We start from the raw sequence: 23310 nt of genomic DNA, 5'->3' as shown, positions 1-23310 counted from the left end.
TCCATCCACCTTATAGTCCATTCAGCCCATCCACACTGGTCGTACAGTTAAAGATAGCATCGTACCGGTCATGGCCAAAGAGCAGGAATTAGCTTGCAGGCCTCAAAATAAGCAGTCAACTAAGGACCCCAAATTGTGTTTATTCTAAGCAATTTTGTTTTTAAGTGGCCTGACCCCTGATTTTCAAAGAGCTCAGCTTAGCAATGCTAAAGCTCACGGTCCTGGGGGACACACCCCAACGAACACCCCTGTGTATGGGAGCGAGTCGTGCCTCCTCCTGACCTGTGAGGGGTGTTCTCACCATCACCCCCTGCCTGGGGGGCGGAGTCACCTTAAGGCCCCTCTGCATGGGCTGAAGGGGGACACCCTCTCAGGCCCCTCAGCCCCCGCCCCTACTGCGCGCGGCCTCACGCGCAAGACTGCACTGCGGCTGCGCGACTGCGCCAGGTGGGTCGGGCCAACAACTCCCAACCGCGCGGGCCGCACTCCTCCTCAGCCCGGTCGCAGTACACCCCTCCCACCCGCAAGCCCCGCCCTCTCCGAATATGATTGGCCAGAGCGCCAAGGCCCACCTCCTGACTAGGGGGCGCTAAACCCAACCTCAAGGCCCCGCCTCTTCCGTATCTCCCTTTCCAGATTAGCTCGCGTCACTTTGGCACCGCCTCATTAAGCTAACTTCTTCCTCGGATTGGCTCTGGCTCTCCTCGGCTATACGGATTGGTCACGCCCCAATAGCTGAACTGCCATTGGCTTCTCTCCCAGTCACTCAGGCTGGACTCAGCACCAATCACCCCGTCCCCGGAGAGAGTATTGAGTGTCCCTAACTGCTGCGGAGTTCCGCCCGGGCCTTCGCCTACGTCATCTCCCTGCGCCCATGTTCCAGCCAGACCCCAGGGCCCCCTTTTTGGCGCGAGCTCCACCCTAGCGCCCACGCGGTAACCGTTTTATTTTCCGTGCAAGCCCAGAGTAGCGACGCTTGGCGCCTTGGAAGCTCGTCAGTCATTCCTGCGAGACGCAGCTTGGTTGGCGTTTAGGACAGGACGTAAAGCTGGCAAGTATGGGCCACCCTTACTTCATTGTGATCGCACCCGAAAGGAGAGCGGTGCTTCAGCTGCGCAACCGGGCACGAGTCGGCTTCCCAGTAAAGTGGATTACAGCCAGACTAGCTCCTGGCGCTGGAAAACGCAGTCTGAGTTTGTGACAGAAAAATAGCGATACCATGTTCCAGTTCTGAACTGCAAAATGGCTAGTGTGAGGCAGTTTAATTGGCAAATCAGTCCTCAGTTTGCACACTGTTTTGAGTGTGTTTGTATGAAAATCACATAGTTTTGGTTAATGGTTTGTTTGTTTGTTTGAAAGGAACACTTTTTGGTTAAAAAATAAAATCGGCCTGAATCAGCAAAGAGGCTGGATGCTATGCAGTCCCTTGGTCAAGAAAACATGAAGTATGCAGCCCAGAAGACTGTACTTGGGATTATGAGAAATTTAGGGCTAGTCTACACTGGCAATGCTAAAGCACTGCTGCACTTTAACATGCCTTGTGTGGTTAAAAACCCCACCTCAGCAAGGGGCGTAGTTACCAGTGCTCGGAGCTGTCTACACTGGCGCTTTACAGCGCTGAAACTTGCTGCGCTCAGGGAGATGTTTTTCCTTACCAGAACTCACAGGTATTATATCCGAAATGTGACCTGTTTGGGGTACTTTGCAGAAAGCATGCATAGCTTTCTCATAAAGGTCTTCCTCTTTTCAGTGGTTGTAAGATGTTCAGAATTTGTTTCCTGCACATGCAGGACTGTTTTGCTGCTCATGTAAAATGAAGGCTTCTGCCCAATGTGCAGTTGCAGTAAAAAATGCTAACAGTGTTAGGATGCATAAAGAATAGGGTGGTGAATAATACAAAGAATATTATAATTCTTTTATATAAATCAATGGTGTGGCCACATCTGGAATTCTTTGGGAAGTACTAGTTGCCCTATCTCAAAAATGATATGGCAAAACTAGAAGAGGAGGTTCAGAGAAGGGCTATGAGGATGATGAAGGGTATAGAAAAACTCAGATGAAAGAGAAGGTTGGGATTTCTTACTTTAGAAGTGTGATAAATAAGAGAGGGTATAAGAGTATATAAAACTAGGGGGTCACACACTTTGTAACTTATGTAGGCCGAGCTTATTGCATGCATGAAGAGCTTCTTGCATCGCTCCCTTCCACAAGCTCCTAGTGTGCCACCCTCCCATTTCCCTCATTCCACAGCTCCTCCATCCTTTCCTCATACCAGGGTCTCTGTGTCCCCCGTGCCCTGTAAGAGCCCTTGGCATGGGGAACAATATGCTCCCTTTCCCTGTGTGCCCCAGTCCACCATCCTCCCCATCAGGGTTCTTGTGTGCCCCCAGTGCCTAGGTTCCCCATTCTCCCAACAGTGCCAAGGGCTACGCCACCTCCCCCCCCACCCCCAATTTCTCCTTTCCTAACCCTCTCCCAGTCCTCCTTCCACCTATGCCAGGGTCTGTGTGTGCTCCCAGTTTCTCCCTCCCCTACATTCCTACCTTCTCCCCACGCCAGGGGCTTGTGTGCACCCTCTTCCCCTACCTTTATAATTTCTCTTCTTTCTGTCTGGGAGATAAATCATTCAGGGTGTCAGCATGTTAAATTGCATTGGGAGGATGGGCAGAGATGGGGGGGTATTGTTACGGTTTGATTTGCAGAGGTGTGCTTCAAAGTGTGGCTCTATTAAACAGATGACAGGAGCTCTGTGTTCCCTTGTACCTATGTGGAAGGAGGAAATGTCATTTTGTGCACAAGAAGCTCTTGTAACTAGAATGTTCTCTAAAATGCAGATGCTCTTTAGGAAGCATTCCAGATATGCATTAAAAAAGCTATCGCTGTGATTGCTGGTGGATCCATTGGCAGGTCTGTAGCTGAGCAAGAGTCGGTGTGTGTCAGATTTGTCCAGGAGGGAGAACTTATTATGTAAGCAAAAAGAGCACAACATGTGGAATATAGGCCAGGTAATATCATCACACAAGGCATAAAAACAGTTTTACGAGTCCTAGGGATCAGGTTGAAGAGCTCAGCTGAAAGCCGGTTGCATTGAATGTAGATGGTGCAGCAATGACTGGGCTGTCAAGCCAAGTTTAGACACGCTTTTTTTATGTTATGCATTGTGTCAACCACAAGATTGAGATTTTCTGGGTCTCAGATAAAAATCGTTTATAGTTTTACTTAGTTTGAAAAAATCCTTAAGTTTTACTACTTAGTGCCAAAAGACTGCGGCAGCTTCTGTTTCATTGGCATCAGCAGGATCTTGCTGACCATGAGCTCTTTTGGAAGTATGCATTATCTGTGCTGGGCTGCTAGTTGGGCCAGAGCTCTGAATGCAATGATGAAAAATGATCACTTGCCTATTGCCCAACTTTGCAGAAAATGAGTCAGGAGCCATTGCATCTTTTGGGGGATATTCTTAAGGAGATCAGGACAGGCAAATATGTGTAAATATTGTATTTTGTGGTGATCTAATTATTATTGTGATGGAAATCGTTCTCTTGGAAAGGGTCTCTGGTTTGTGGAGGCTCTGCAAAAGCTGAAAAGTGCTATGCTGGAACCCGCAACAGTTGTATGTGCTTTCCAGCTCTGCCATGTTTTCTCTTCTGGTCTGACAGGGATTAGGTGCAAAACGTTTGGGGACATGGTGACAGTGAGCTATTAACTGCCAGCAGCTATGATTATTATTTGATTTATTTTTATATTACCATAATGTCTAGGAGCCCTAGTCATGGGGCCCCATTGTATTAGATACTGAATACACGCGTAGGAAAAAGATAGTCTCTGCCCCTAGGAGTTGACACTCAAAGTAGAGGATTAGGTTAATAGCATTCTGCATGATCAGATCTACCTTTCAAACCAGATGTTATGCATGATATTATATAGGTATTAAAATTATACTCAAATTTGAGATAATTGTTCAACCTACTACGTTTTTTACATACACCTCTTCCTCACTATAACGCGACCCGATATAACACGGGTTTGCGTATCGCGTGGTAGCAGTGGGGCTCTGATGGCGATTTAAAGGGCCTGAGGCTCCCCACAGCAGCTGGAGCCCAGAGCTGTTTAAATCATTGCCGGAACCCTGCTGCCCCTACCCCAATATAACAGGGTTTCAGCTATAACGCAGTAGGGATTTTTGGCTCCCTACGACCGCGTTGTAGCTGGGTAGAGGGGTATCAGTAGGGATTTTTGGCTCCCTACGACCGCGTTGTAGCTGGGTAGAGGGGTATCAGTGTTATATTAAATATTTGACTTGTAAGGAGGTTAATCCTCCATTTATTAGGAAATTCATTTGGCAAAAGTGAAATCTCATTTGAGAAGGCAGTAGAAATGTCTAACCTTAGAGCTGGTAGCGCTTAGAAATATAGATAAATATTGAAGTGAACAGTGAAATATACTAAAATATTGAAGCAGCTGAGTAAAGAATATTAAGTGCTTTTTTCTCTTCTGTTTGAATATTACATAGAATCCAATTACACATTCTTTTTGACCCAAGTCTGTGGTTTTAATTCAGCAAAGAAGAGGCGACCAAAAGTGTAAACTACTGAATTTCTCTTTTTTTGGTGTAATGTTGGGTGGAAATGTTCAGTATTCCAACTTTGAACAAGGATGGATTGATTTAATTGGAAATGTTTTAAATCGCCAATTTTAATCAAGATTAAATAAGCAAGCAGGAAACCTTGATTTAAGGCATCAGTTTTAATCGTGTTTTGCATTTGTACTTTTCACTTAACATTTAGTTATTTTCCTAAAGAAAAGTTAATTCCATTGTTTAGAGACCATTCAAACATGTTGATTTGCAGCTAAATACAACCTTCATACTACATTTTGTACTTCTTTTTGCTAACTAGGCAGATAAGCTATATGTACACATTTATTTAAGCAGTTATGTTCCTTTCACATATATTTATTTAGATTCTTATTGTTTACATTTTTTTGTTAGAAAATGGTGACATGCAGTTCTTATTAATTAGGTGATTATCTTTTTATTCATGATTTACGTCATGAGTAAGGAAGAACATTTTGGAAGGAAAGTGAAATGCCTTTTTTGTTCATTTTTAATGGAATTACAAATTGTTTTTTATTAGTTTAATTAAAGCTACCTTATGTGCTGGACACAAGGAAAAAAGTAAGTTTATCAAAACATGTTTGCTTTTTAAAACTAACTGATTTATTAAGCAAATGAAGTATTATATATAGTGAATGAATAGAAACGATTGTTTCTGGTCACCATATCCTTCGAGATTTTAGAACTAGTAAATTTCATCCTCCCACCTCATTTTTATTCCTGGACTGGAAAAGGAAAAACGATCTTTCTTGCTTTTTCATCTCCCAATTGTTTTTTCAACTTTGAATTAACTTGTCATTAAAATTAATTAGTTGAATAAACTGAATTGAAGGATTTATTCTCTCTGCACTTGCAGAAGAAGCTATTGCTGTCAAAAACTGGTTTAACACTTGTTAAGCCTGCATCTAACTTGTTTATTAAAGTTGTTAAAGCACTGTGTATTTTCGGAGATTATTCTTAAAACATCTGTTTGTATCTTCCCTCCTCCTCCCCTTTACCTTTTTATGTTTATCACCTGAACTTCTTCAATTCATTTTAAAAACTGTGTGTACAAAGTTACACTTGCTCTCCAGGAGAATCATAACATTGCTGGCAGATAAATTAATATTTGTTAAATTAGTTACAGAATCATCTAATTTTAACTCCTTTTATAATGCAATTTAAATCACAGGTCACTTGATGATTTAATGTAGAAAACTAATGTTTGGTAGCATTTTAAACTTCTACAAATGGTTGCTGATTGTGAGCCACTTCTTTTTCTGTGTGGTCTTCAGATGATGCAATCTTCTCTGTCCCTCCTTGAGTTTTTCTCTTCTGTGTGGCCCCTTATATTTTCCTCATCTTCTCCTTAAGAATGAATGCGTTCCTTGATATGCATATGTTCTACATTGATCTGGAGATCAAGCGGCACATACCTGTTTGTATAGTTGGAGTTCCGATATCTGCGTTGGTATTCTTGAATAAATGAGAATCATCATCAGGCAAATGCATTTTTGTTGATCAGATTATAACACCTTCATTGTTTCCATGCCAGACTGACTGTGCCTCAATTTTGTGATTAAATATATTTAGAGAATGGGAGAGCTTTTTCAGCTACATTTGCTCATATCAGCATGTTGAGTTAGTTACTGCAGGGCAACCTTTCAACTGAGATTTGAAAGCCAGGATCCTATCTACTGTATGTTGACATTAAAGCACTTATGTCACATTTTTCATGAATAGTTTGCCTCTGTGTCCTTAGCCAAAATACCCCTGCTCCTCTTTACTGTGCTGAGTACCATGTGTGGGATGCAAACTTTCATCTATCCCAGAAGTGGCCGTATTCACTGTTTGGATTTTTCAGTGCCTTCTATTCTGTTGAGATTTAAAGGTGGTATAATGATAAAGTATTATCAGCTACAAGTTATCCTTCCAGCAATATTCCAGCCCCATTTATCCAACACTCATTTGCCTGAAATGCTGTTTTATTCAAATCTCTTATTCTCCTCATCTTCTCCTGAACTACCCTGAACTCTTCTTATGAATTGTTTACCCAATAGTTTATTCTCCAGACTATGCAGATCCTCATTTAACTGAATGTTTTATTGGAAAAAATGGATTTGCTGTGCTTAACTAACAAACAAAAAAACCTGACTGAAAGTTGGCAAATCCAACAGACAAACCTATACAGCAAAAATCCAGGACAGGAACTAATCAAGTCTGTGGTAAGTTTCTGCTTGTTCTAAAAGTGGTTGTCTGTGTATTTTGAACTTTGAGGTAATTGTGTTTGTGGCTTAATAACTGAAATTTAAGAATTGAGGAGGACAGGGTTGCCCCTAGGTATATGGAGTAATCTATGTAGTCTTATTTCCCCTTCAGTGTGACATATCCTGTAGGTGTGAACATGCAGCCTGCATGTTGATTTGGCCAAGACCTCCCTTAACCCCCAGCTCCCCATCCAAAAAATACAAACGCCAGTTTTGTGATGATGCATGTTTTCTAAAGTAGTGTGGGTTTTTTCTTGTGTATTTAATGTTATCAAAACCCGTTAAGCTAACTGCTGCCTTATTGTTGGCATGTGCTAGCACTGTAACATATCCTGTGTAGAGATTAGTTACACTGAAATAACAGTCTAGTGAAAAGAGAGAGGTCCCCAAACAGCAGGAGTAGGAACTTGCAAGTGCCCATTGCAGCAAACAGAAAATTTGTAAGTTCAGCAAATCCATTCCCATGCTGAGGAGGAGGAGCACCTTCTGCTGTCAGTGAAGGGTACTGTGTTGGTGTTAATATGCCGCTTTGTTCTAATGTGTGGTTAATTTTCATTGTACGCAGTACCCCTGTACATGCTGCATGACAAGGTCAACTAAATCATTAACTTCATTCTTGGTATGTGTGATACCAGAGTTAGCAAAAAATATTTTTGGTCTGCCCTCTTCCCCATTTTTTCTCCATGTTTCTGTCTTCCGTTCTTTTGGTCCAGATTGGGTTATAGAGAAGTATGCATCTGTGCTCCTTTAATAGAGGTATTTAACCAATGGCAATTGCAATTATGTGATCCTAGCCAGTTCTAATCAGCAGTAGAATGCCCCCACCCCTGTACATCTGTCTCTGGACAGGTCCAGCGCGCCTTCGAGGGGGAAGACTTGGTAGGGCTCAGGGAAAACTCCAAAGGAGAAGTGCTCGGTCTCTCACCAGAAGGAGCCAACTCCCAAAAGGCAGTGATCTCCTGCTAAGTCTGCAGTATCGGAGGCCTCAACCTCTTGACTCAGTACTGTGAGGGCAAAGCACTCTTCCTTTGGTACCAGTGGGGTCGGGAGATCCCAGAATACTTCTCTGAAACATGGCTCCAGCAGGCCCCCCAATACTATCTAGGAAGGACAGGGAGGCCCAGGACATATACACTCCTTTAGAACGGCACCATCTACACCACGCTTACCATTGGGCCTTCTCATTCAGCAATGTAGGTACTGGCAAAATCGAAGCGTCGGACACCTTTGGCCCGGTTGCCTATGTATTTCAAATTGACAGTACCATCCACCTCAACTGCTGCACTGATACCAACCCACTCAGTACCACAGGAATTCTTCAAAGGACTTGTCAGTTTTCGATGAGCTGGAGTCCCCACTGTTTGTGAGTACCAAATGACTTTCAGTACCAAGACCCTAATCTCTGGATGACCATTGTTTCCTCGTACTGGAGGATTCTCTGCCTTTGTCTACTGGGGCCACCCCTTTGGAGGACATTGAGGCAGATGAAGGAAGCATTCAGTCAGTCTCCTCCTTATCAGTATAAGGTTCCCCCTCCACATAAGTATAAGAACCCTTACTTTGACAAGGATCCTTGTCTACTACAGGAATGGTTGGATCAGTCGCTCTCGCATATGCCCCCCTCCCTCCCCAATGGCCATGCTGGGATGCCTGGGTGGTGTATCAGCGGCAGTTTGTCAGACCTCTGGCTCCATTGCACCAAGAGGCTAGAGTTACACAATTTCCTCTACCAAATCCCCAACATGAGGAGATCTTTGAATAGGAGACTAGGGCAGGTAAGAAGGCCACCCCTCAAACTTCTGTTTCATCCTTGTCTCCAGATAAGGCAGTCATGCATCCACCACCATCAATGGCCGATAGAATTGGCAAAAACCGGGACCTTCATGTACCTTTTGAAGAAGTTAAAGACTCACAAAGCTTACTTGTTCGTGAACCTCCAATTTCAGATCACACACTGTCAGGTGATCATGGCCAAGTATGACTTCATGAATTACAAGTTTGCAGCCCTTTATGGAACATCTTCCACAGGAGCACAGGGAACTCTTTCAGATCATCATCATGAAAGTTCAGGTATAAGCCAGAACCTCTCTCCAAGTCTTATTCAATACCATGGACACCTCCACCATATCCATCTCCACAGCAGTTATGTGTAGGGCATGTCAGTTCCAGCTGTTGGGGTTTCTGAGAGTTTCAGAATACTTTTGAGGACATCTCATTTGATGGTCAGAAGCTCTTCTCAGGGACACTGGGGCCTATTGAGGTCTCTGCATATATGTACTCATACAAACAAGGAGATTTAGCACATCTCAGACTATCCAGAGATTGCACCCTGCCCGGTTCTCTGGATTTCACAGAACCACCAAACCTGCTGGAAAGAGACAGATTCCAGAGGAAGAAAGCTTCTCACTCTCTCCTTCAGAGAGGATCAAGTCATCATCAAAACAACAGTTTTGATGGGTTTGTTGAGGGTTCAATACCTTCCTTACCTCTAGCTTGTAGGCTAACTTTTGCCCACCTTCCCATTTTTGGAGACAGCCTTCCCCATTTCCAATATGGTTGGCATCATATTACCACAGAAAAGTGGGTCATGGAGGTTATAACATTGGGCTACAACATCCACTTTACATCCCATGCTCTCTCCCATCTTCCTTACCCATTCCTCTTTAGGGACCTCTCTTATGAGACTACACTGAGTCAAGAAAGGGAACACTCTCTCCATTTAGGAGTGAGAGAATGATCCCATCTCCTCAGGGGGAACGGGTTTTACAAAAGTGGTTTCTCATGCCAAAGAAGGACAGCGGGCGGAGACCAGTCTTAGATTTGAGATGACTGAACAAATGTATAAAGTCTCAAAAGTTCAGGATGGTGACTGTGGCAGCTGTAATTCCTTTTCTAGAGGCAGTACATTGGTTTTCGGCTGTCAACCTACAGGATGCCCATTTTCATATAGAAATACATCCCCCACACAGGAAAAAACAATTCTATGTTTTACCATGAGCCGGGATCGTTTTCAATAGCAAGTCCTTACCTTCAGTCTCTCTTCATCCCCATGGATATTCTCAAAGATTTTATAGGTAGTAGCTGCTTACTTTAATCAATAAGTGAATTTAGTCTTCAGATGCAGATCTCAGACTCTTACATTCCTGGAGTCCAGAACATTACAGCTGATAGGCTTAGCAGGCACTTTTCCCATGACTATGAATTGGAGTTGGACTCAAATTCTTCAAGGAATATTCTAAAAGTAGACTTCCACAAGTGGACCTATTGAGCAACAAGAAGTTCCCCCTATTCTGTTCAACAGGAGCCCTAAGTCTCCACTCTTCGGGGGATGCCTTTCTCTTTCTTTGGATGAAGGGCCTTCTCTATGCATTCCTTCCAACACTGCTAATACTAAGAGAGATGAACAAGATCAAATAGGACAGGGCCAGGGTTATCCGTTATAGTACTGACCTAGCTGAGACCGACTTGGTATCCTTACCTGCTTCACCTATGTGTCCAACCAGCATTCAGTCTTCTGACCATTCCTCATCTCTTCTCCCAGGATGCAGGTCGCATCTTCACCCCAAACTATGGTCCTCTGCCTCTGAACATGGTTCCTGGATGGTTCAGGGGATTAGAATATACTGCTCAACAGGGATGTAACAGGTATTACTAAATGGTAGAAGGAAGTAAACGCGAATTACTTATATTCAGAAATGGAAAAGGTTCAGCCACTGGTGTACACTGTCAGTATCTTGTGCCTGAATCATCTTTGCTCTCAGCCATCTTGGATTACCTGCTGGATTTGAAGAAATCAAAGTTATGGATTACCTCTTTTAAGGTTTATGTGGCCACGAGATCAGCATTTTGTTCAACAGTAGAAGGGTTTTCTGTATTTGCTCACCCTGTGTCTCAAGATTTAACAAAGGTTTAGGGACTCTACTCCCAGGTTTAGCATCTTACTCATTCTTGGGATCTCAGCCTGGTGCTAGATATCTCATGGGACTTCTGTTTGAACCTATGGCAACCTGCTCCTTGTTTCATTTATCTGTGAAGATGGCTTTTCTAGTAGCTACCACATCAGCCCGCAGGGTTGGGAAGAGTAGGGCCTTGATGACTGACCCTCCATTTATGGTGTGTGTGTGTGATTTATTTATTTATTTTTAGGACAAGATTTCTTTATGGCCACACCCTAAATTCTTATGTGAAGTGCTTTTTCGATTTTCCTCTCAACCAGACCATCTATCCACCGGTATTGGTCACTAAACCACATAAATCTTAACATGAGACTTCCTTTCATACTTTAGATGGGAGACAGGCACTGGCCTTTTATCTAGCTATGACCAAGCAATTTCAGAAATAATCTAGACTGTGAACTCCTTGGATCATTCTGCAATGGAGAAGAACAGTCTCTCCATAGAGACTTTCAAGGTGGACCTCTGGGTATGTTGTTGCTTGCTACAACACAGCTGGTGTTCTGCCTTCCCAAAGGATAACAGCACACTCTATCAGATCACAGGCAACTTCTAGAGTGTTACTCAGGAACATTCCATTGTCTGAGATATGCGGAGTTGCTACATGGGCTGCAGTGCATACATTTCTAAACTATGTGTTGGTACACGTGTACAGTCTTCAGTCTTGAACTCAATTCCAAAGCTGTAGGGAAACTGCTGAGAAGTGACCTGAAGTGGAGTCTCATAGGGACTACTCAAAGATGAAAAGAAGGTTACTCACCTTGTGCAGTACCTGTGATTCTTTGAGATGGCGCACTCTGGGTGCTCCACCACCTACCCTACTTCTCCTCTGCTTTAGATGGTTCTTTGATGGACATTTCGATAGAGAAGAGCTGAAGGCAGTTCACCTGCACAGCTCTACAGGTCCTATGCACACAGCATGAAGTTTATAGAGCTCATGTGCAGGCCAAATGGACCCTACTAAAAGTAAATCTCTGATAAAGGCTCAAGAGGCATACATACCTGAAGTGGAGCCATCACAGGGGGACACATCTCAAAGAACCACAGTTACTGCACAGGGTGAATAATCTCCTCTTCCTTTGCTGGTTGTCAACCATGTTCTGTAACTTTAATTAGGAGAGGCCAGGACAAAATAAACACACAAATATAAAATTGTACTGCATACAGATATTTGATACTTTGCCTTTCTGTGAACAACATCCTGTGCATGCAGCTCTGTTCTCTCCCAGGAGTCTTGCAGTTGACCTAAATGCCCTGTAAACATGTGGTATCGTACACAGGGGAGCTTGAACATTTTAGGGTTAGCTCAGTATGTAGAATGTGATCTGATGCAGACCTGAGAGGTGTGAATGGCCATCATTCATCTCAATGGGGTTGTAATTCTGAAGACTACAGATGACAGTTCCACTGTTAGCTTTGTTAACTATTTCATGGTTGATCATTTTATCAGAAACATACTGCTACGGTAACTGGAATTGTGGATAGAATTTGAGTAGAGTACCACCCAACCTTCCTTCCATGTGAACCCAGCAGGACTTAATGAATAAAAAGAAACCTCTCTCTCATAAACCACACTCTTGCCAGGAAAAGGAGGAGATCAAATCTTTCCTCTGAAACCAACTCCAGGGACTTCACAGCTGTTTGCTGTTACCTTGGCTTTTCCTCTGGCTTTGCGGGTTGTTATTGTTCATAGATTACATCTACAGAATAAAGTTTCTGAAACTTATGTAGCCAGTACCATTTTCAAAATGTGGTAAAGAGTTTTTCTAAAATATTTCTCTTTCTTCCCTAACTCCCCCACCCCATCCGCCTCCTCTTATCTTGTTTGCCTAACTGTATCTCTTGTTTATAATTGCTGATTCCATTTTGCGCTGTTACTTTTTCCCCCTGATAGTCTTTATTTCTGCTACTCCATTACTATTTTCAGGACACCTAGTTTCAAGTACCGTCCTATACACAAACATGGGAGCAGCAAAAAGACTTTCCCTGACAGTGGCTGAGCTGCCTCAGTAGGTAGTGAGGAGATGCCGAGGACAGATTTCAGGGTTCCATAGTATGTCAATTGGTAATCCCAGCTATCACCAGAGAGGAATTAATGGTATAAATTTAGGCTTGTCTACACTATGCAGCTTTTAGCAACACAGCTGTGCCACTAAAAGGTGGGCAGCGTAGCTGCTGTTTGTCAGGAGGAGAAAGCTCTCCTGCCGACAAAAAAACTTCCACCCCCAATGAGCGGCATTAGTGCTGTCGGCAGGAGAGTGCTTCTGCTGACAAAGCGCTGTTCATACCAGAGCTTTTCCTTGACACACTTTTGTCTTTTGGGTATGTTTTGTCGTTCACCTGCCAGTGTAGACAAAGCCTTAATGCCCAATCATGTTCATAGTACAACAGGGGCATAGTGTACTCCCAAGTTCTTGCAAAACAGAATCCTATGGGTCCAAGACACGATCCTTCAAAATGCAGTCTGACGTCCTTTTAAGGTAGAACAAGGCAAGAGCTTGTTAGGAAGTTGCTCTGGGGATGACTCAGGGTTGTGTAGTGAACTAAGTTGTTGTCTGGAGGACCCCTGCTTCGTCCAGTTGAAAGGCGTGTAATGAATGAGGCAGGAGATTGAAGGAGGAGAAAAGGTGGTGTCATGGTTAACACAGTTGAATGCTGACCTGCAGAATTGGGTTCTATCCCTGCCTTAGTCAGAGCTCCTATAAATCAGACTTGCTTATGGTTTTAGGTTTCACAGCTCCTAATTGTATGTTCCTCATTTTCTGGGTGACTAACTTGAGCCCTTGAGTTCTGATAAGATCTCTGAAAAAATGAGGTTCTTGGCATCTCAGATTGGGCATCCAGACTTAGTGAAAACTTTGAGCTTAATCTCTGTGTGCCTAAGTCCCCATCTGTAATATTACCTCTCATCTCACAGGCGTTGTGAAAACACGTTAATAAATATTTGTGAAGCGCTTGAATACTAGAGTGATAAGCATGACAGAAAAAGCCAAGAGGAAATTAGTAATTGCATATTCAGAGCACGGTTTGAATAGTGTGCAGTAAGTAAGGGATAGAGCCACCCACTGAAAACACTGAGCAGAAAACAAAACATTGAGTAACTGCTCATTACATGAGCACCATCCAGTCTGTGAACTGAATGAGGCAGGGGTGCTGTCGAAAAAATACGTGATCCTGTAAAGACTATCATAATGCACGTGCACAAGGGGACTGAATTAAGGTGCACAGACAAGCTTATCTGGGCCTAGTGCATTGGAACACTTGTTCGTGAAGAATTCATCTTGTGAAAACGTGGTTTCAGTAATGATTACAACTGGTCAACACTTGGAATTTCTATATGGTGGGAAATTTTGACATTTCAAAATTTTTCATTTGAAATTGGAAAAATATATATATTTCAAAAATTTTTGATTTAGGATTTTGCCTTCAAATTTTACATACTATGCATTACTACTAAAAAATGGGGAAAAAAAACTTGACAGAATAAAATTCAAACAAAATTCTGAAACAAAACTTCAACATTTTCCAAAATACAAAATTTCCAAAATGCAATTTTTTTTCCTTCAGTTTTTCTTTTTTCAGGAAATTTTGTTGAAAACCATACAGTTTAGTGAAAAATTTCAGTTTAGTCGAAATAGCTTTTTCTGACAAAAGACTGGATGAAAATTTTCTGACCAGCTGTAGTAATAATTCCATGGGTCTCTATGCTCCTCCTCCTCCTGTTCTGAGCAGGCGGGAGCAAAAATGCCACAGAGGGCCCACGTGTAAAGGAACTGCAGCTACATGGGACACTCCTGCTTTCCTTATGCAAAATAGTTGATGCAGCCCAGCAACTGTGCAGGAAAGGGATGTTGTTGATGTAGCTCTTTAATTTCTACCTACAAAATAATTAACAGGATACTTTTTTTTTTTTTTTTAAACAGTCAAATATTTCTTTCCATTATTGTTACACAGACCATGGAGTCAAATATTTGGTGTGGTGTAAAGATGTGATATTAAAATAGTGATGTTCATGATGGGCCTTCATGCTGTATTGCATTTAGGGCAGATACTTGAAACTGCCATATGAATAGCTATATAACTGTTGACATTACTTCTGCAATGAACCAATTGGCTACACACCTGTTAATTGAATATTTCATGAATTCCCTTGCCTTCTCTCCATATTTTAAAATACAATCCTGCTACCCCTAAATATCTGGTGAAAATGGTAATTGTTTCTTTGTAGATGGAGATGGCAGAGGAAGATAATAGTGGGGAAGAATACCCAAATGAAATTCATGATTATCTGTCAGCATTTGAAAAGTCTCTTGGTTCTGTAGATGACATGCTGAAGACAATGATGTCTGTTTCTAGGAGTGAGCTTCTTGAAAAGGTAAAGAACAACCCCCACCAGCAACCTTTATTATTGTTGTTTTGTTGTTAATTTATATTACAGTAGCACTTAGGAACCCAGTCAAGGCTTGGGTCCTAACTGTGCTGGGCACTGTACAGACACATAATAGACAGTCCGTGCCCCAGAGACCTAGTATTTTAAATAAATCTTTTCACATTTATAGAACAGTTCTTATTTCAAAGTGCTTCACAAGCTATATACATACAAAATAACACTGAAATGTAGCCAATGCATTAGCCAACTAGCACAGAGTAGTGGGTCAGTAGGGTCATTTAGGCCAAGGATGTGAGGGCATATCCCCACCCCTATGAAAAAGGCTATAGGATCTTTAATGTCCCCCAAGAGTACAGAGACGAGCCATTTTTCAATAGTTTTATGTGAAAGACCTTCACGCAGTAAACTTCCTTGTTCTCAATTTATATATTTAGGAAGAATGAGTTGATTCTGGGATTTGAACTTTTGGTTCCAAGGAGTGCAGAACTTGATGCTTAGTCCACTGCACTACCCTTTCCAGCACTATTAAGAGCAGATCTAAGGGAGTCTGTAAAACATATTTTTTTTCTGCATGTAGATTCAGTGCAAGGTGTACTGCCAGAGGACTTCTTACAAGCAGCTATATATTTTTAACATTTAAAACTCAATTTGTAATTTCTTTCTTTGGGGCAAAAAAGCTCATCCATTAAGGATTCCTAACATGAATATATTATGAAGAAATCAGTCCTGACAACACCAGTCTTTCAACAGTATTCATGTTAGAGCTGGTGGTCTGTATGATGTTATCAGAGTTCCTGGAAATCCTATAGGACTAAAACAATAAATTGACTTTGACAGTCAAAAAAAAATTTCATTACCCATTTCTTCTTCCTTCGGTGTATAGCCTAAAGTGTTCCAACATGCCTAGAACACATCATCTAATGTGTACAGTGTTCATGTTTGTTAATTGTGTGTGGCATAATAACCTTCTATTATAACTTTAAATGGATTTCAGTAACTTTTTCTTGCATTCTAAATTTCTGTACTGTTTTATTTTGGGGATAGGGAGAGTTATTTTGAGGAAAAATCTTGGTGATGAAATGTGACCTTTATCCCGAGAGGTTGGCATAGCAGGTGCTCAGCACCTCTCAGCAATCACCCCCATCACCTTTTATTAGCCTGTGGCATTTAATGTTAGACTGGATAAAAAGTGAATAAATATACAGCAAGGAACAATCCTGCAGAGATAGACTTTGATTTAGGCATGGTCTACACACAGTTTTTGTCTGATGTCACTATTTCCATTGTGGGTATGCATTTCTCTACCGAAATTAAATCTGTACAATCCCTAGTTATATCAGAATAAAGGTGCTTTATACCACTATAGCTTATTCCCCTTCCCTTATGGGAATAAGTCATCCTGGTTAAAATACATTGTTACTTTAAATATCCCAGTAAATTTAAAGCAGTACAATTCTTGTGTGTAGGCAGGCCCCTGAAAAACATTTTCCATCTCTAGTTTCTATGATAAAAGTTCTCCTGGTAGCTAAATTGCCTGTATTAATAGCATATTTAAGGACAATTGATTGCAAAACCATGTACCATTTGGTTTTTTGTCACAAATATATTCATATGGAATTATACTGTGTATATTACTGAAAGCTACTATACATCTTAGTTAAAAACAGTGCAGAAGAAAATGATCACCTTTGTTTGTTTTTTAAGTTGGACCCTCTTGAGCAAGCAAAATTGGATTTGGTTTCTGCATACACGTTAAATTCGATGTTTTGGGGTAAGTATGCTGGAGGAGGGCTATTAGAGGAAGCAGAGTTTATGGTGGCCATTTTAACTCTTTTTTTTTGATGGCTGCAAATTTTAAATCAAATTCTGTAGTCAAATATCTATCCAATATTCTTTCAGTTATTCTAAGAACTCAAGTTTGCTATTGTCCTTCAACCAGGGTAAGTGATGCTGAAATTTTAAATTTAAATTGGTAATTACGTAGGCTAGCAACAGATATGTAAATAAGGATGTTGGGTTTTTTTGGCAGCCTCTTCTGTCCTTTTTGGTTGACAGTATCAGATTGATACTGGTGTATTTGATTAGAATATTTTTAAATTTAGATATTTTAACAGAGCAAGTAGGCTCTAATCCTGCAAACGATCACATGTGGACACATCAGTTCATCTGTGTATTGTCAGCTACAGGATTGGGACCTTAATCATTCCTGCCCTTATGTTCAACAGAGCACATTTTCTTCTTGCAGTATACCTGGCCACTCAAGGAATCAATCCCAAGGACCATCCAGTGAAACAAGAACTGGTAAGATTCCAGTATAGAATGCATTGCAAAATCAGACTTGCCTAGGGCAAGTAATTATTAAATAATTTTAAATCTGCAATTAAAAATGTAATTTCAGTCTCCATGCACTGGTGTAGTGTATGCATGGCATTGTATAACTGTTGTTATAAGCTGCCTAGCTCTCCAAATTAAGGAACTCATGATATTTTTAGTTCAAAACAGTATCATCTGTGGAAAGCAAAGTTGTCAAGCCTAGTAAAATTGGAAAAGCAGAATAAGATTAATGGTGTCATCCTGCCTTCCCTTTCCCTCCACCTTTTTGATTGAGAATTGGATTCTGAGCAGACCAGCTTTTCACTGTATCTGTTGAACAGAAAAATGTTACGTCTAATAGTAATTTATAGTTTCCAGTATGGTGTTTTTTCCTATAAATACTTGGAATCATGTTAATCTCCGAGACTGCCTTTTCTGACTCTTGTATGACTAAAAGAATAGAGTGGTTGATTTACTAGCAAAGACGGGAAAGATGCCCCCCCTTTCTTTCCAGTTCCTCCATTAATTCATTTTCTCAGCAGTAAAGAATCCAGTTCAGCAACAAAGCTAAAAGCTTTTTTGGCATCAGTTGTATGTGTACTGTCCAGTAATTCTGCATTAGTGACATATTTACAACCTATAATAAATCTTTTAGGTTTGTCTTTATATTCCATTTAGATACATGAGTACAGTATATAAGGTCTGCTATCTTGGAAATTCTGCTGACTTCAAAAATCAAATCATTTAGTTTGAAGAAAATAATAGAAATATTATACTAATACCAATATTAAAAATAGAAATAATTATGCCCATTAGAAATGCTTATGTAAATAATGTGCTGTGTGAATATATTTTATTTGAGTTCACATAAAGGTAATTCTACGTAATCAAGGTAATAGTGCTTATGGTTGAAGAATTCAGAAAACTACTCTGAATAGCAAAAGAACGTGTTCTATTTATAATTTGGATTTTGCAGTCTAGTGGATCATGGAACCAAAAGTGGATTGCTAACTTTTCATGGTGATTCAGTTTCTGCTCCCTCTTATGCTATATTGGTACAAATGCATTGCACTATTTTAATCTATTATTTAAAAATATACAACATAAAAATCTAAAGCAAGTGATATACTGGTATTTACTTGTCAATTGCTGATGGTTTTAGTCGAAAGTAGATTATCTCCTAGTTTTTCATCCAATTTCTTTTTACAAGTAGCAATGTGAATGAATAAACGTTTCTTTCATCCATGAGTAATGTGATGTTCTTATCACTCATGTGGAAAGGGCAATCAGAAACAGTTACTCTCCCACGATTTGTTTTGTTTTCAGAACTCTGTTCAACATGTACCTAATAGGTAATACTTGGGGTTTCAAATGATATTAATAAAACTCTCTCCTTCCGGCTGTCAGAATTCGTTTTTTCTGTAACCTTGTTGCAATGTTTCTGTCAACTCCTTTTTTCCCTTGCTGATGTGTGTCGGGTTGCCATCTGTTCTGATTAGCAATCTCAATCATACTAGAGAAATATTACAGCGTACCATAAATTCATACCCTGTAAAGCTTAACGACTTAAAACTACACCTTGTACATTGGAACATTGGCCAACCTTTTCAGAGATCGATTTGAGATGTGGGTTCTGATTATCCTTGAATAACAGGTAAATGATTTAGGTGTCTGACTTTAGAAACCCAAGGTAGAAAATGTTGGCCATGTGCGTATATGAACACATGCTGTATGTTGATATACGTATTATCTATGTACATGAAATGTATATATTTTATTTATTGTCTATAATTCAGGGAATATGTAAAGTGCTACATAATGGCTGTTCATTAACTCTTCGTCTAAGGTCTCATGGGATGTCTGTGGTAGAGCTGACAGTTGAACTAGATCTCCTGAGTCCCACAGGATCATCCTTCCTCTGTGTGTGTTTGTATAAAATACACATCACAGAATAATCGAGAGTTTCTTTAAAAAAAAAAAAAAAAGCATGCTTTCTTGGTTTTAGTAGGGCAGATTAATATTTTGGAAATAGTGAGTTTTTGAATTTCAGCAGATATATATTTTATATTTATATAATGCACATATGAGTTAATTTTGCGGGCTTTACTTATACAAAATTCCTATTGACTTCAGTGGGTGTGTGACCTTTTTAAGGATTGGAAGAGTAGGTCCCTAGGTTGTAATAGCGTTAGACAAAATACTACGGGAATGAGGACCATACATATGCCTAGAAATATAGAGATGTTTGAAGTTGTACCACTAATGGCCTTGTACACTTATTGGTACAATCACCATGTGTTGCAGAAAATCTGCTAAAAGGGCAGTCTTGAGTTTGCAAAGAATCCACTGGAGTTTGAACAGAGATTAAATATTATATTCTGCTGTATATTATGGAATGCGTCACGTTCTGTATGCTTTGTTCTTACCAATCTCTATTTTAATAGTACATGTCTTCAGAGAATAATATCAGGTGTGCTTTTTATTTAATATCTTGCAGGAGAGAATAAGAACGTACATGAACAGAGTTAAAGAAATAACTGACAAGAAAATGGCGTCCAAACTGGATAAAGGAGCTGCAGCAAGATTTGTAAGGAACGCATTATGGGAACCAAAACCTGAAACTAATCCTAAAGTGAAAGCTTCTGCTAAGGCAAAGAAGAAAAAAACAAACTAGCTTTTATTTTCCTTGTGGTTGTATTTTTGTTTATCAAGTAGGGAGATAACTAGAAAATTATTCTTTAAATTGTGTTTTGTATATATTTTTGCATTACATAAATGAAGTAAAACAACAATTCAGTGACTATATCTTTAGCAGAGATCTAAACTGTAGGGTCATGTTGCACAGCTTCTACTGAGATCACACCCTTATATACACACGTATATCTGAAAGTGAAAGTTGGTCCTTGAAGATTAGCTTTAAAGCTTGGCTCTTTAAATGGGAACGAACTAATCATTTTTGCCAACTCTTTGTAATAATATGCTATTTCATGATTTGCTTCTAATTCTCTAATTATTTTTTGGGGTAATTCTGGCTGGTTGGAACTGTATTTGCTTAGTTATTGCTAAATTCAATCTCTGAACATTCAGACAGTCACAAGCGATGGACATCTAGTCTGTGTGAATTGTTTACGTAGGAGCCACTGGTTTTCAAGTACATCTGTGTATGTAATGCTAAATTTGTAGAGCATACTATCTTTTGTACTGCTTGTATTAAATATACATGATGCCTCTCTTTTTTTCAGTCTCTCAACTTGAATTAAGAGCTGTTCGTGGTCTTTAATGTTTCCATGGCCTTTAAGTATGGATAAGAGCTTAGTGCTGGCATTGCGAGATGGACAGTTTAGCAGGGATTTGCTCTGGGAGTGGTGTGTTTTTGCTGTTCCCTTTGATACTGAGTCTGGAAAGTATTCTCTAGTAGGGTAAAAAGTATTGAAATACTGGGCAAATACCTGCTTTATATATAATCAATTTGTACTCATTCAAGGTGTGTATGCATTCTTAATCTGTTGGGAATTTGTTAAGGAGAACCTGTTAGTTCATTTTCAGTACACTGCAAGCTCACAAATTAATAATACAAATTTGGGGTTTTTTTGGTAGAGGAGTCTGCTGTTGGTGGAGAAAATCTGCTATGTTGAGGGTGGCGAGTAAATGTCTGTGATCAGGGCTGCCTGGAGGGGGGCAAGTGAGGCAATTTGCCCCAGGCCCTGCAGGGGCCACCATGAGAGTTTTTCGGGGCCCCTGGAGCAGGGTCCTTCACTCGCTCCAGGGGCCCCAGAAAACTCTCGTGGGGCCTGGGCCCCTGGAGCTTCTTCCGCTCTGGGTTGTCGTCGGCAATTCGGCAGCGGAGGATCCTTCTGCTCCGGGACCCACCGCCGAAGTGCCCTGAAGACCCGCAGCGGGGGGTCCTTCTGCCCTGGAACCCGCTGCCGAAGACCCCAGGCCCCTTAATCCTCTGGACGGCCCTGCCTGTGATTAGGCATGTTCTGATTTGAAAGGTGGAAGTGCTGGCGTTAGTGATGGGATGAATATAAGTGAAGTGTCACCAGCTGCTTGCAAATAGAGAACCCAGTATCAGACTTACTGGGTTAAATTTACTGTTGCCCTGCATCTTGTATAATTAAGACCTCAATCTTGCAATTTACAATGTACAGGCATTAGGGGCATTCCTGCACAGAGTCCACTGATTTAAGTGGGGGCTTCTTGGGCATATGGGAGTCTGCCCTTATATTGTAAATTGCAGGATTGGGGCCTCAAACTGGGGCAAAGTGAGTGTAAAATGCTATCGAATCAGAGTGGGTAGCATTTTACACTCGCTTTTTACCAGTGTAAAATGACAGTGCAAGGTACAGTGCAGTGGTGAATTGGGCTCACTGAACCAATCCTAACAACTGGAGATTCACCTGTAATTTGCATTAGGTCTTTCAGCTGTTAATGTGAATGAGCAGGATTCTTCTGAATTGTTAATTTGGAGTAGAGATGCGTTGAATTTCTCTGTTACACATACTTGAAAGCTATTGGATATGATATGGAAAGTTATTGTTCACATAGTTATTCTGAAGAATTGCACCACCATGTACTTGCATATAGTCTAGACTGAGTAGCATGAGGTGCTGTAACTGAAGCTATATCACCATTGACCATTCGGAAATGTATTTTTAAAGAGAAATGTTTTGATAAACTGCCAAGTTGTGTTTATTAAGCACAAATGTTAATAGTTTTGTATTTTTAGAAAATGGCTCTGTGAACGTTATGATGGAGAATAAACAAGCCTAAGCTAATATGTAAATATGTTTTACGCTGGTTTCTGGAATAATTGCTACTATTTGCTCTAACAAAGGATTTTCCTCCTCCAGATGCTCATTCGCAGGCATAACTTGACTGCCACAAGTAGTCTCATCGATTTTTCCATGAGGCCACTCACATGAGTTAAGTATGTTAAAGGTGCATAAGTGTTTGTTTGCTGCATCAGGGCCAAAATAAGGACACTCAATACCCTGTGAAAACAGGTATATTTATGTATAATTGAAGAACTCAAAGTCATAGGACTCCTCTTTGGGCTTAGCTTTATTTTTAACCTTAAAATATTTTCACAATTATTTAAGCTAACATACAATAAAAATCAGTGGTGTAAATCAGTACGGTTTGTGATCGGTGTGGGGAGAACTTACTCCCTTTAGAAGGCTGTTTGTCCCTTTGAGGACCTCTTAGGTCCTGGTCCTGCAATGTCCTCCATGTGGGTGGACCACTCTGCAGGGACCCATTGACTTCAGTGGGGTTCTGTGTGGGTGCAGAGCTCGGCATGTACAGAATTTATTGCAGGATCAAATGTGAGTCTAAAAACATAAGGCCTGAGATGTTGACCAATATATATTCTGTGATTATAAAATATGCTTAACATATTGATATTGTGTGCTTAATGTATATTAATATATGTGGTATCAATAACACATACTGATAGGATTTTTAAATGTGTATATATGAAAATCACTCAGTATGTATTATTGATACCACACATTAATATGCATTAAGCACACCATAGCAAAATAACAGTACGTTGTACCTATATTTCTAGCAGTTACATGACTAATTTAGGCCATAGTTAATTGAGACCATTCAGCAGTTACATAACTAATTCAGGCCACTCGCGCCTAATACTGTGGGCTTAATGTAGATTAATATATGTGGTGTCATTAATACACACTGATGTGATTTTATATGCATTTAAAATCACATTACTATATGTATGTACATAAAATCACATCAGCAATATGTATATGTACCACATTAATATGCATT

The 23310-nt window shown here is 40.6% G+C and overlaps 1 protein-coding gene across 3 annotated transcripts; it reads left to right on the top strand.

Annotated features, from left to right (window-relative positions):
- Nucleotides 1–750: 750 nt before the first annotated feature.
- Nucleotides 751–22300, top strand: C1D (C1D nuclear receptor corepressor). 3 transcript variants are annotated; one of them, XM_050952253.1, is made up of 5 exons: nucleotides 751–1055; nucleotides 15040–15186; nucleotides 16906–16972; nucleotides 17447–17502; nucleotides 20012–22300. In XM_050952253.1, the coding sequence occupies exons 2-5, from the start codon at nucleotides 15040–15042 to the stop codon at nucleotides 20186–20188; spliced, it is 447 nt and encodes a 148-aa protein (XP_050808210.1). In that variant the 5' UTR covers nucleotides 751–1055; the 3' UTR covers nucleotides 20189–22300. The 3 variants fall into 3 exon arrangements, with proteins under 3 accessions (XP_050808210.1, XP_050808209.1, XP_050808211.1); XM_050952252.1 differs by having other exon boundaries at nucleotides 752–1051; XM_050952254.1 differs by lacking the exon at nucleotides 751–1055 and adding an exon at nucleotides 11253–11280.
- Nucleotides 22301–23310: the final 1010 nt, after the last annotated feature.

Source organism: Gopherus flavomarginatus, chromosome 4, assembly GCF_025201925.1.
Source record: "Gopherus flavomarginatus isolate rGopFla2 chromosome 4, rGopFla2.mat.asm, whole genome shotgun sequence".
Taxonomy (NCBI): domain Eukaryota; kingdom Metazoa; phylum Chordata; order Testudines; family Testudinidae; genus Gopherus; species Gopherus flavomarginatus.
This window is presented reverse-complemented; position numbering and strand designations above follow the sequence as displayed.